This window comes from Piliocolobus tephrosceles, chromosome 6, assembly GCF_002776525.5.
Source record: "Piliocolobus tephrosceles isolate RC106 chromosome 6, ASM277652v3, whole genome shotgun sequence".
NCBI lineage: Eukaryota > Metazoa > Chordata > Mammalia > Primates > Cercopithecidae > Piliocolobus > Piliocolobus tephrosceles.
In genome coordinates this window covers 154702465-154716358 of record NC_045439.1, presented here as the reverse complement: position 1 = coordinate 154716358, position 13894 = coordinate 154702465, and the positions used below count along the sequence as shown (strand labels likewise).

General features: G+C 41.1%; 1 protein-coding gene across 1 annotated transcript in view; it reads left to right on the top strand.

Moving 5' to 3' along the window:
- The window catches only part of RYR3 (ryanodine receptor 3), a 404874-nt gene that overhangs the window by 124904 nt on the left and 266076 nt on the right, over positions 1-13894 (top strand). Inside the window, exons 17-18 of the mRNA XM_031935734.1 lie at positions 6554-6687; positions 8549-8790. Of these exons, the coding sequence (XP_031791594.1) occupies positions 6554-6687; positions 8549-8790 (376 nt within the window). The remainder of the gene's footprint in view (positions 1-6553; positions 6688-8548; positions 8791-13894) is intronic.

The window sequence follows — 13894 nt, the reverse complement described above, 5'->3', positions numbered from 1 at the left end:
GGGCTTTATTGGCTCCATAAGTCAAGTTTGATTCCTTAAGGGAAAGCACACACCATTCCAGTCAAAGCCTTGGTAAAATAATCAGTTTATCTCACTGTGCCCTATTACAAAAGAAAACTGATTTTTATTGCACTTATGCAAATAACTCTATTGCCATAAATTGAGACTACTCACGAATAGGTTCCAAATTCTGGAGAAGCTAGGTAGAGAGAAACAAATATGCTCCAAATTTTGTTCGCAGGAGTGTTCTTTACTCAATCGTTAAAAGCCATAAATAGCTTAAAAGTTTTCTTAACTCTGTAAAACAAAACAATTTAACTCTGTAAAACAAAACAAAGTATCAGCAACATTTGAAGCAAAAAGTCAAAAAGATTACTTCAGTTTTTTGTTGCTTCAGTTAATTCAGTTAACTCCTGTTCTGTTTGATAGCCATGAACATTTCAGCTCTCCATGAGAGTTCTGAAAGTTTTCCTTTATTCCAGTGTCACAATTTACAAAGTTATCAGAAAACCTGCATTTAAGTGCACCTGTTAGAGTCCTACAGGTGATTATAAACCCACCTTTTAGAGAGGGTTTAAAACAAGATAAAACAAGACAATTGTTTGTGGATGAAAAAACGTTTTAAGGCAGCCATAGTTAAAAGAAATAATTGACAAGGAAATTTGTTACCTCTCTGGCATGCAACAATTTTAACATAACAATTATGATTATTACTGATAATGTACACTAAGGTACATCAGAATTACAGAAGTTTCCCATAATTTTGGAATACAGACCGCTAACACATTTATACAAATATAGCCCAAAGAAACCAAGCACCATTTCATATTTGACAATGCTTCCTGTGTAATTTTTATACCAAATAAGCTAAGTTACGTCATTTTTGGACTTTAGGGAACCTAATGTCTTAAAAGATTAACTAGGTTAGAAAAAGACATACTTTATAACTTGATTTGGGAAAGTTTGTCAAGTATAAAAGGTTTAAAACACTTGATATTACAAAATAGGATTACAGGTCGTTGTAAAGTCATTCATTTAAGTGATAATTCAAGCATCTCAAAAAGCGAACACCGTCATTCTTTGAGAGAGAAGACTGAATTTTCTAAACAAGAAGCCCTAATAAAAACAGCATGAAGTCAATTACGTTTGCTTTTCAAACTTTGGTAAACAATTTATAAAATTTAATCTTGATTGTAAAATGCAACTTCAGTGAGGCTTTTATAACCTTTATAATCTTTATTAAGAGGTTGGTTAATGCTTCAAGAAAACCTTGTTAATCTGACATAAGGGTCCATATACTGGTTTTGCATCACTGTACCTTTGACATTGATAATTAATTTATAGAGGAACTGAACCTATTTTGTCTTTCAAAATTGGCCCTTACAATCTTACATACCCACATCTTCTGTGACAGTCCCTGGGCCTTGAAGAGTTGAATAGCTTTAATTTCTTGCCCTCTGTCTTAGGAATGCAGTTTATTTTGATCGACATCTTCCACAGGGCCTGAAGATAAGCCTTTAATTGCTGTCAGTGTTTAAGATTTAGCAGAACTTGGTGTCCTTTTTAGACCCAGGAGTTAGAGCCCTGTAACTCAATGTTACAAGAACTTTAAAAGCACATACAGGAAGATACGTGGATGTAATGATGTAATGACCTTAATTAAAAAAAAAAAAAATTATCTCAGTTTTTTTTTCCTAAGCAAACCAAAACTTTTAATATGACAACTTGATTATGTGAATTTTTTTTAATATGTAAATCCTCTTATTGTGACTTACACTGACTGCTCATGACATGGTTGGACTTTCTGATTTGTTATGAACATCCCTCCTTTTTAAAAAAGCAGTTATTTTATTTTAGGACTAAATTTACCATGCAAGATTCTTTCTTATATAAAATTATTTCTCTGTAATTTTTTCACCTCAAAAAAGATAGAATAAAACCTCTTTATTTTTATAACTTTCTTTACATCTTTTTTATTCCTGGTTCCTTTCACCTTGTTCTATACATAACCTTTAAACTTTGAATTAGACAAAACTTGTTCACTTTTTTTTTTAAGGACACACTTCTTTTTTCTTTAGCAATAATGTTTTCCTACAATGTGTATTTATTGGAAAATACCCAAATAGTGAAATATCTATTATTTAATTTAATATAGCTTTATATTCTAAATTATGACAAATTTGTCTACAAATATTTATGCCATTACATTTACCTAATTGTTTTAATTGTTTACCTAGATTATTCATGAAAACTGTGATAGTCATTATTTAAAGTTATAAAACTGCTATTGCAAAATTATAACTGAGACACTGAAAAGAGATTTGATCTAACCGACTCAATGTCGCTCTTAACCTCCAAGCTGTCCTTGTTCATTCCTGAGCATAGGCTGAACTAACATTGGGAGGAATGTAATTTATAGTTTAGCTTTGAAATAGACAATAACAGTCCTTTCCCAAAACAAACCTCCTTATTGCCTGTGAACTAGACTGCCTAAAGCCACTGGATTAGAAGTTACAGTAGTCTTACTACATTCAAGATGCAGCTATTTTCATTAAACCCTTATCAATGTCTTATTTATTACAAATTACAAAAGCAAAGATTATTCTGTTTTGGGCTGGGCTTGTAGTTTTGTAACCCCTTTGCCAAATTTTGACACCTTACAGTGTTTGGCAGGGATAAGTATGAAATTGCTTGATTAATAAATGCAAACAAAAATGTATGCTGGGCAATTCTTAAGGTATTTCTAATAGTAGTTTACCAGTAATTTTAAAGCTTAGCTTATTTATTAAAGATTTTACTGGCCAGGCGCAGTAGCTAACGCCTGTAATCCCAGCACTTTGGGAGGCCGAGGTGGGCAGATCACAAGGTCAGGAGTTCAAGACCAGCTTGGTCAACATAGTGAAACCCTGTCTGTACTAAAAATACAAAAAATTAGCTGGGTGGTGGACGCCAGTAATCTCAGCTACTCAGGAGGCTGAGGCAAGAGAATCGCTTGAACCTGGGAGGCGGAGGTTGCGGTGAGCCAAGATTGCACCATTGCACGCCAGCCTGGGTGACAGTGCAGCAATGCGAGACTCCATCAAAAAAAAAAAAAAAAAAAAAAAAAGATTTTATTTAAGTTACAGGTACTTTAAAAAGCATTTAACTAGTCTTTTCTTATTTATTATATAATTTAAGAGCTTTTATTTTTTGAGCCAATTAATTAGAGCTCTTTATATATTGTTAGTACTAAAACATTCTGTACACATCACATGAATACATATAAAAACTTATGAGGCATGCCAATGGAAGTACATTTTATAGATTTATAAAGACTCCCCCCAGCCCTTTTTTTTTCCTGTCTTAGACTTTCAGATTCTTGATAACCTGTTTCACAACCCTAGGCAGTTGTCAGCTAAATAGCCGTAAGTTTGCACATTAAGGGAAACAACTCAAGTGAAAATCAAATAGCAAAATTTACATCATAAAGCACAGAGAGAAAAAGTCTGGTGATGCTAGAGGGAGACACTGTTATTTTTCTTTGAGCCAAATTAAACATAAAATTAAACTACACTCTTCCTTAAAAACTGAAGAGTAGCCTCTGTTGCAATAATTGTTTTAATTAAAAAAAAAAATCAGATGAAAACAAAATTCAGTTAACTGAGAAGAAAAAAAAATTTTTGCTCAAAAAAAAAAAAAAAGGCAAGGCCTTAGGAGAGAAAAACAACCAACCAAAACCATGAAGACCTTTCAAATACAAACATTCACACATGCACACATACACACACCCATTTTGGATGTTAGCCTTTTAATTAAGCTGACTTTTAACGATTGAACTCCTTTAAAAAAATTTTTAATCTTATTACCATATTTCTACTAGGACAAAATGCTGCTAAAGCAACAATGATCATACAAATTGTATGACTTCTGAGCACTCTGTGTAAGCAGAAATTAGCAGCAGCTGGTTGTTAAATGCTAACTTTAATCGTTTAAAAGGAATTTGCAGGACAGAATCCCAAACCAGTTTCTTACCTAGTGATGGGTCTCAGGCTATAGACTGCTGTCTGCCAGCCTTAGAAGCAGGACAAAAACAAACAAACAAACAAAGAAAACAACTCATCTTCCCTGTTGGAAGCAAGCTCAAACTCCATAAAGGAGTCACCTGCCTTCCATCATCATGGAAGCAGGAAAACTTGGCTTCCTATTGGAAGCAAGTAAAACTTAAAAAAAAAAAAAAAAAAAAAAAAGTACAGCAAACTAGACTTTAGATCTCAATCTAAAGTTTTGGGAGATCAGGGACTCTCTGGAGGGAGTACTCTCAGACCTCAGCACATTGTCCTATTTGTTTAAGCCGTAAGGTTAGCTCATGCTGGTACCAAGCACCGATAGGAGATTCTTCAAAGGTCGGGACATCTCCACTCAGAATCTCCCCCGTGGTTACCAAAATGTGAACCCAGAAAATCTGAGACAGGTCTTAGTTCATTTAGAAAGTTTATTTTGCCAAGGTTGAGGACGCGCTCGTGACACAGCCTCAGGAAGTCCTGCCGACATGTGCCCAGGGTGGCCCGGGCACAGCTTGGTTTTATACGTTTAGGAAGACGTGCGACATCACTCAATATATATAAGAAGTACATTGGTTCAGTCTGGAAAGGTGGGACAACTTGAAGCCAAAACAGGAGGACTGGAAGCAGACAGGGAACTTCCAGGTCACAGACAGGTGATACACAAATGGTTACAGTCTTCGGAGTTTCTGATTAGCCTTTCCAAAGGAGGCAAATGGGATATGCATCTATCTCAGTGAGCAGAGCAGTGACTGAATAGAACGTGAGGCAGGTTTATCCTAAGCAGTTTCCAGCTTAAGTTTTCCTTAGTGATTTTGGGGGCCCAAGATATTTTCCTTTCACAAACCCGTTTGAACTATTTTAGAAAAGGAAGTTTATCCCCATTCCCCAGTTTTACCTGAAGGAGTGTCTCCTAAAGCAAAACCGAAACATTGTCAACTCTGATTCTTTAAGTGGCATCATTTATTTATAGATGAGGCACTGCTCTGTTCGGCTGTGTGCTTTTTACAGAGCCTTTTTCTCTTTGCTGTTCCTACTGCATGTGGATTAAGCCCTGCTTTCCCTCTGGCTGTGACAGCAAGTCTCCCGCAGCCATCACTCCGAGGCAAAACAGATGAAATGTGTAATAGGCCGACTTGAAAGTATTTCATTTCCTGGCCGTCTATGGCTCTTTTCTTAGGGTGAGAGATTATCCTTTGGATTTCAAGTTTCCACAGTTGAAATCTTTCACAGAGTGCTAATGGTAAGAGTCCCCCATAAAACTGCATTTGGGATTCTTTACTGCTTGTCCCGTAAATGTGCTTTGTATTTATCTGGAACAAAACTGACATTCAGGGAGTCAGGTAGAAAATTGGTTTGTGAGAATTATGGATACAAATGCCACAAACACCTTGAAGCTATCAAACCCCACTAAGCATTGAGTCTTCAATGGCCACTTTGAGAGACTGAAACGAGGCTGCCTGCCTCTCTGTTGGTACAACCTGCCATATCGTGGCTGTTATTTATTGACTGCTGTTTGCACATTCCTCTCTGTGAGCGGGAGGAACAGAACCTGACTGGCCCAGCACAGTTCGCTTTGCCATGAGAGGAACAAAAAGTCTGAATGGAAGAGGATACAGTGCAAGGAGAGGTGAGCGTGCAGGATGAGGCAAACAGAGGCTGTTCCCAGTTTCTAGGCAGCTGGAAAACAAGGGGCAGAAGCAGTTTAATGATGGGTCTCTCAGATTCATGGGCCACCTGGGCTCTTGTAAGTTTGTTCTCCTAGATGGGAGAAGGAGAGCGGGTAAAATATTTAGAATACCAGTTTCCAGGAATTAAAGAATACCAGTTTCCAGGAATCTCTGAAGATTATCATCTTCATGAGTTTTGATATCACAGCAAAAGACCAAAGAACAGGAGTCTGCCCTACCATCACCCCACCTACACACAATTCCATTCCCAAGCTTGCTACATGCAACACCTTGGCCAGATGGGAATCTTACGTGCCTTTTTATTAATAAATATCCACTGATACTCAGCGCCAAGCACCATCAGGGCTGGGTGAGAGTGTGCTGCTTGAGTTGGAAGTCCATGGAGGGCCTTTTATTCTTCTGCTCTGTGTTTTCAGAGCTGAGACAGTGAGCAGGGCTCAGATTTTGTGCCCTAGATGCCTCACTACACCTTAGTCCTGGCCTGGCTGGGGTATTATCTTAGTCTGTCTTCAGAGCGCAGCCTCTTACTTACTGTAATAGAACAATGGCTACCGATGGTATGCACGGTTTGGAGGCAAGGGGCATAAGACTAGAGCAGAGGGGCTAGAAAGAAGCCCAGACTCATTTTCCCAAGAAGCAGCAGGCCCTGAGGCATCACTCGTTCCTTCTGGGTAAGAGGCAAAGCCTCCTTGGCTCTGAGCTAGCTCTCCACCCATCACCTAGACCCCACCCTTTATGACTCCTTCCTTCATGCCCTGTGGTGGTCCTGCTTACTGTGCCCTCCTGGTGGTCCTAAAGTTTGGTGGGTGTGTCCTGCTGCAGGTTCTGGATATCCTGTGCTCCCTCTGTCTCTGCAATGGGGTTGCAGTGAGAGCCAACCAGAATCTGATCTGTGACAACCTGCTGCCCCGGAGAAACCTGCTCTTGCAGACGCGACTGATTAACGATGTAACCAGGTAAGGCCACCACCGTCATTCCAGATGCCAAGCATAGTTCTGCCTGTGTTGTCTCCAAGCAGGCCCTCCAAGAGGGCTGATCTGAACTCCAGCATTGCCCGCCCACAGTTTCCATGGCGATACAAGTACGTAAGACAAGACCAAGCAAACATGCACTTCCTATGACTAGGGCTTCCAACCCCTTTAGCAGAATTTTTCAAACTTTTCTGTTTAATTAGCTGAGGACAAAGTATATGTAGCATCTGAGTGCTGAAGAATTTGACCTGAGATGGCCTACTATGTTTTCTTTTATTTTTTATTTTTTTTTTTGAGACGGAGTCTCGCTCTGTCGCCCGGGCTGGAGTGCAGTGGTCAGATCTCAGCTCACTGCAAGCTCCGCCTCCCGGGTTTACGCCATTCTCCTGCCTCAGCCTCCCGAGTAGCTGGGACTACAGGCGCCTGCCACCACGCCTGGCTAATTTTTTTTTTGTATTTTTTTAGTAGAGACGGGGTTTCACCGGGTTAGCCAGGATGGTCTTGATCTCCTGACCTCGTGATCCGCCCGTCTCGGCCTCCCAAAGTGCTGAGATTACAGGCTTGAGCCACCGTGCCCGGCCCTGTTTTCTTTTAAACATTAATGCAACTCTTATAACTTCATAATATATTCATGTTTATTTTTATATACCAACATTTTTTCTATAATCTTTTCATAGAATGGATGTCCCAAGTGAGACTGTGGCCTCTTGAATCCTCTGGCACATGGCCATGTATCTCACTGCTGTCTGCGAGGATCAGGGTGAAGAGCAGGGGCTCCTGCAGGACCCTTAGCTTGCTAGTCCATACATGTGGCTGCACGTGACTCATGTGAACTCACTGGACTGGGACTAGGCAGGTCTGCGGTTTTCTAGCCACTTTCTACCTAGGCCTACACGCTAATCCACAATGGCAAGAATAGAGTCTTCCCTCTGAAGTGCAGAGTGGCCCAAAGACCTGAGCTGTCACACAGACTTACTTTCTTCATGGTGCCAGCCTGGTTTTTCTTTGCCTACCCAAAATAGGGCATAGCTCCAGCCCAAGAACAGTTCGTCTATAAGAGTATGATTCCTAACATAAAAACTCTAAGTGGAGTATCTTAAGCTTTCAACCACTTTGCCAGATACATTAAAACCTCTTTTCCTTAACGAGGTTGCCTAGTAATGACTTCTTAATGGTTTTAAGAGACCAGTGTTATTAATAATGCTTTGGTAACGAAGCTGCTGTACTGAAAATAAGGGTGCTTATACCAATTGACCAGAAAATGGAATTCAAGTAAAATTTTCTTTTAACTTAAAGAAACAAAGGTTTCTGTATAACATTTTCAGCATCGTTGCCCATGGTTGGCACTCAGTAAACGTTGGTTGCCTTGAATGGAATGTTAAAAGAAACATCCTTTATGTTTTGTAATGAAAATATTGTCCTGATGTGTCACGCTAAGAACTTGATCAAGTGTTGAGGGTCCTAAGCTTTTTCTAGTCTTTTTTTTTGAGACAAGGTCTCACTCTGTTGCCCAGGCTGGAGTGCGGTGGCATAATCATGGCTCACTGCAGCCTCGAACTCCTAGGCTCAAGCAATTCTCTGACCTCACCCTCGCAAGTAGCTTGGACTATAGGTGTGCACCACCATACCCGGCTAATTTTTGTAGAGATGGGGTCTCACTTTGTTACCCAGGCTGATCTCAGACTCCTGGCTTTTAGAGATCCCTCCCATCTTTTGAGCAATATGAAAAACACAGCATTGCTCTTGTCCTAGGTGTAAATGGGCCATTGCCTCCTATGGCCTGGTTCAACTTGCTTTCTCAGTTTTTGAGGGTCTGTAGATGCCACTTGCCCATGTTTAATTTCAGTATCCGGCCCAACATCTTCCTGGGAGTCGCGGAGGGCTCAGCCCAGTACAAGAAGTGGTACTTCGAGCTGATTATCGACCAGGTGGACCCCTTCCTGACAGCAGAGCCCACACATCTGCGGGTGGGCTGGGCCTCTTCCTCAGGCTATGCCCCATACCCAGGAGGTGGAGAAGGATGGGGAGGCAATGGTGTTGGCGATGACCTGTACTCCTATGGCTTTGATGGACTTCACCTTTGGTCAGGTGAGTACCTTGCTAAAGCTTTGGCTCATAATCTCACTGGAAATGATGGAGGCTCAAATTATTCTAGCTGAAATTACCACTTTCACTTGAAATGATGGAGACTCAAGAGTCTCAACTAATTAAACGGTTAGATGGAAAAGAGTATCAGGTTAAAATAAGACTCATTTATACCATTACTCAGTTCCCAGCTACATGGTCTAGTGCAGATCACTTCTCTCAAGCTCATTGTATCTGTATGAGCAATATTTTATGGAATCGTTAGGATGATATGAGCAGAGACTCAGCATTTATTCACTGGGCAGTGAGTTACATACTTTTTGTTCATTTTTCTCTTATTTTATCCTCACAATGACCCCTTAAGGTAGAAAATATTGACCTCACATGACAAACGTGTGACCGGAAGCATAAAGATGGTTCAGTAATTTATTCAAAGTCACACGAGGAAGGATCTAGACCTGACTATAAGTCCATAACCTTGTCAACACAGCCTGTTGCTTCATAATACAATCTATAAAATATCTGGAGCCATGCCCAACGCACAGTAGGTGCCAACCTCTTTAAACGAATTCAGGGCTTCCTTTTTTTTAGATAAATAATTGATGCTTTTCCCAAGCATGTCCATGGCCCGTGCCTGTGGAGGAATGTCTTGGCTTCTGCCTGGGTGAAAAACGCAAGATTAACTCTCAGGCTTTCATCGGGAAGAAGAGCCTTACCTCTCCGGTCTGTTGTCCAAAGCGTGAATTTTCTGTATCTTTTGCAAAACTGCAATTAGAGACATTGTATCCCTTATAGAAATTCCTTACGTAAGCATGGTGGCACGTGTCCATTACATAAGTAACCATGACACACATTCTTCCTCAAATCCAATACAAAGGAAAAGTTTATCTCTACAGGACAAACCTCTACATTTTCTTCTGTAACTGGTAACTACATAACCCATCACATTTTCCTCCTTCCCTTAGCTTTGTAGTTACAACCTACTTGCCTGATACCAATGATTAAGTCAGCTCAGGTCCCAGTGACATGCTTCTTTTAATTGGTCTTTATTTTCAGTTGGTCCATATGAATTTTGTTGTTGTTATTTTAGGAGCTATGTTGCATTCTGCTTCAACACTTTAAAACTTTTAGGAATAGGCTGTAAACATTCATTTGTATACCTCTTTATCCTGGATCACTACCATGGGGGAAGAATGAAAAAAAAGCCTTTTGTTCATGTTCTGTGTGTCCCAGAGAACAGTGTGGTCCTGACATAACTGGATTCAAAATGGCAGGATGATGGGGTCATGTGAAGGGAAAGTCTTACCTTGTGCTTTCATCCTCCCAACTTAACCTTCCCTAATTCTTCATGGGAGGTGGAGCTTCCCTTTGTTCTCATAGTGTTATCATGGAGCCACTGAGTCTGTGGCCATGAAGTAGTGACCTTAAGCTTAGGTTATCATCAGATATCATAAGGTTCTCAGGAAACTGTCTCTGAATAAATGATCTGAGGAGGAAGAATCCTTATGCTCATGCACCTTTGCAGCTCCTGAGTGTGGTAGGATTAAGTCTGTGAAGGAATTGACAAGATTGACTTGAAAAAATTGTTTCACACTCCTGCTGACTTCTGCCTGTCTCCCGTCCACTTGGCACCATAGCCCAAGAACGTTCTCTGGAGCCCAGCTACACCTGAAGAGGGCTCTGCGTGGAGACTGGCTGAGGAAGTATGAAGCTCACCTAGACCCTGGGGTGAAGCAAACTGGACCCTTGTTTCAAAGAGAAACTAATCACTCTCAAAGGAAAAAATTGACTTAGTCTTTTTCTGACTTCACAGCACTGCATGGGGCACTTACTTATTCCTGTATCCCTCTGTAGAAATTTGAGGAATGGATATATCAGTGAGTCAGGAGGCATGGAACCCATTCATGGTGCATCCATAGAGGGCTGCTCTGTGCAGTTCAGGACCTGAACATCCCATCCTGTCTGATTGTGTATCATTCCAGGAGTGTGCAGTTCCCCACCCTCTCCCTCACCCCTCCTGTCTCCTCTGAAGCCAAGGAAGCTGGGTGCTCCAGGCTCATGCCGAACATCACTAGCAATGGCTCCTATGATTGGAGAAGTGGGAAGAAGGCTGGTGACTCAGCTTTTCAGAAACTGATTGTGACTCTGTGAAATGACCTGCACTTGATGGTGTATTGCCGTGTCCATGTAGGTGCACTCCAGGGATTTCATCCCTCAGTCTCCAGCATCTGCTGAGACATGGAGAAACCAGTGTCTACAAGTTTTATACCTTTCATTCTCACCAAAACCCAAAGCTTTCCTGGGTCTGGGCGTTGTTCTGACTTCTCCAACCAGCATGCAGGGAACATATATCTCGCAGAAGGGATTGGAATATGTCAGGAATATTTCTTCAGCTGAAGAAATAAGGTTTCTGTTAATGACCCCCACCAGGACAGCCATGAATTTCAGGCTATCTGATGAAAAGGTAATTGTCTGATGAAGAAATGAAACGGAACTAACACTCCAACTTACTACAGGAGAGAATGGTGGGTAGATAGGAGGATATATTAGAAAGTGGTCATGATAAATTACTCTCCTTTTATTTGAGATTTAAATGCCCGGGTCATTACCTTTAAAGTTGTTCATGTGCATAAATTAAGCCACTGCCTTGAATTGGTCTTTAACATACTTTTATTAAAGTACAATAGATTTTGCAGTAGTTGGAAAGAATTACAGTGCCTCTAACACTTTGTCAATGGAAAGTCAAGAACAAACAGCACGGCTCTGGAGTTATGCCTGGGTTTGAATCCTAGCTCTGCCACTTAATGTTTCTTTTGTTTTTTGTTTTTTGTTTTTTGTTTTTTTTTTTTTTTTGAGACGGAGTCTCGCTCTGTCGCCCAGGCTGGAGTGCAGTGGCTCCACTCCAAGCTCCAAGCTCTTGGCTCACTGCAAGCTCCACCTCCTGGGTTCACACCATTCTCCTGCCTCAGCCTCCCAAGTAGCTGGGACTACAGGTGCCCGCCACCACGCCCGGCTAATTTTTTTTGTATTTTTAGTAGAGACGGGGTTTCACCGTGTTAGCCAGGATGGTCTCGATCTCCTGACCTTGTGATCCACCCACCTTGGCCTCCCAAAGTGCTGGGATTACAGGCGTGAGCCACCGTGCCTGGCCCATGTTTCTTTTTTACACTGGACAAATTACTTAACCTCTCAGAGACTCAGTTTTCGTCTGATAAAATGAGGATAATATAAGATTCTTACGAAATTTAAATGAGAAATACGAAGTTCCTGACACACATTAGATACACAGTAAATATGAGCTACCTTCCCTCATCATCTGTGAATTGCACTGTAGTTATAAAGACCAAATCTAGAGTCCTTGGTACTTCACTCAAGACCATGAGAATAGCCCAGTTAGAGCTACCCCTGGAATATCTAAGGGAATAAAGAACCCCAGTTCCATGCTGAATGAGGAAAGAATTCTCAAAGTGACATCCTGGAAGTATGAACGAGCTTTTTCTCTGTGTAGGGGAGAAGACAGCCTTAATAGGTCTTTTTAGCCGCGGAAGCCTGGGAAGTCATTTTCAGGCATCAGCTGTGGGAACATCTCCCTCCTGCACTCTGTCTAACCCTCCCTACAGAGTCCAGGGTCAGCTCAGACGCTGTGATCTTCTCTTTGGAGGAATGGCTCTTTTGTGTGATGGTATCACTTTCCCTCTCTGAGTGGATCCTCGATGGGGCTTTCAGGACAGCAGTTGGGAGTGAGGTCTGCTTGGAGCAGCCTACATAGTACGTTACTGGCTGGGGGAAGTTCCGTAGGAGAAATCATGTCTTCCCTTTAACCACTTTTTCCTCCTCAGAATTGAAATAAGCAAAAGAATTCACCATCCCAAGAGACGAGTAGTGTGGAAACGAATGAATGGAGTAAAATTGTGTTTCCTGATTTATTAAGGCTCCTCACGATAATTTACCTCTGCAGTCAGATTTGCCCAAGGAGACTTCACCTGTCTCCCAGCTACAATGAGTCCCAGGGTATTTGTTTATAAAACGCAGCCCATTGTGACTCAGACCTTTCCAACGCCAGTGCCGTGTGACAAGATCCGAGGAGTAGCTGCAGAAGAGCAGCGCTTTTCTGTCTTTGGATCCCCTCTCATTCCAAATGGCTAAATATTTGTGCTTGGATTATAATGCCAAACTGCAGTGCCTAGACCTGTGCAAGTGCCGAGCGTCGCTGTTTCCAGTTGCCTCGTTACCCATCGGAAGGTACTAAATTCTGCAGTAATACACCCTGAGGTTAATTGAAGATGTGCAGCATCTGATTAAGTGGCCTTTAAAAAAAATCTTATTATCGGGTTTGGAATGGCCTTTCCAAGCTTCCTGGGCCCTTCAGGTGGGCCTCAGCCTCCAAACCAGGGGACAGTTTTTCTTCTTCAGACTGGCAGAGATAAGAACCACTAGCCTCTTGCAGCGGATGGTCTCTAGAATTACTCAGAGTTCCTAATATCATAAAAAGCACTTGAGGCTGCTCTTAGAAAAGTGCTTTGAAACAAGTTTGATTTTTCATTCCATAGTGTCACATTTCTGCTGGTTGTTCTAAAAGGGTCAAATACATTAAACATACTTTAAAATGTGCATATTTTTCAGTACTATCTTTCAATAAAGAGAGTAGATTTAAAATCACTTTTTAGATTCAGCCCTCAATGCTGTGATTTCCCACATTGTTACTTTTTTCTAGTATTATAAAAGGTATAATATTCCTACAGTGTCCCGGCAAACTTTTCTACTGTTAGCCTAATGATTAAGGTTCCTGGAGTTGATAAAACACAAACAGTAATAGCATTTGCTGTGGGTTACAGTGTGTGAGGCACTCTTCTATTGCTCTGTATAGATTAATTGATTGGAAACTCATAGCAGTCTTATGAGGTAGACATTATTCCTGTTTGACAGATTAGGTAACTTGAGTCCACCAAGGGAAGTTACTTGCCCAAGGTCACACAGTAAGTAACAGACCCAGAACTAGAGGCCAGGCAGTCCGGTTCCAGAAACCCCTTCACCACTAGGATAAACTGCCTCTTAAGTGGTACACAGGACATCATTTATTTACTTCATTAAAGTCAAAAGGATAATA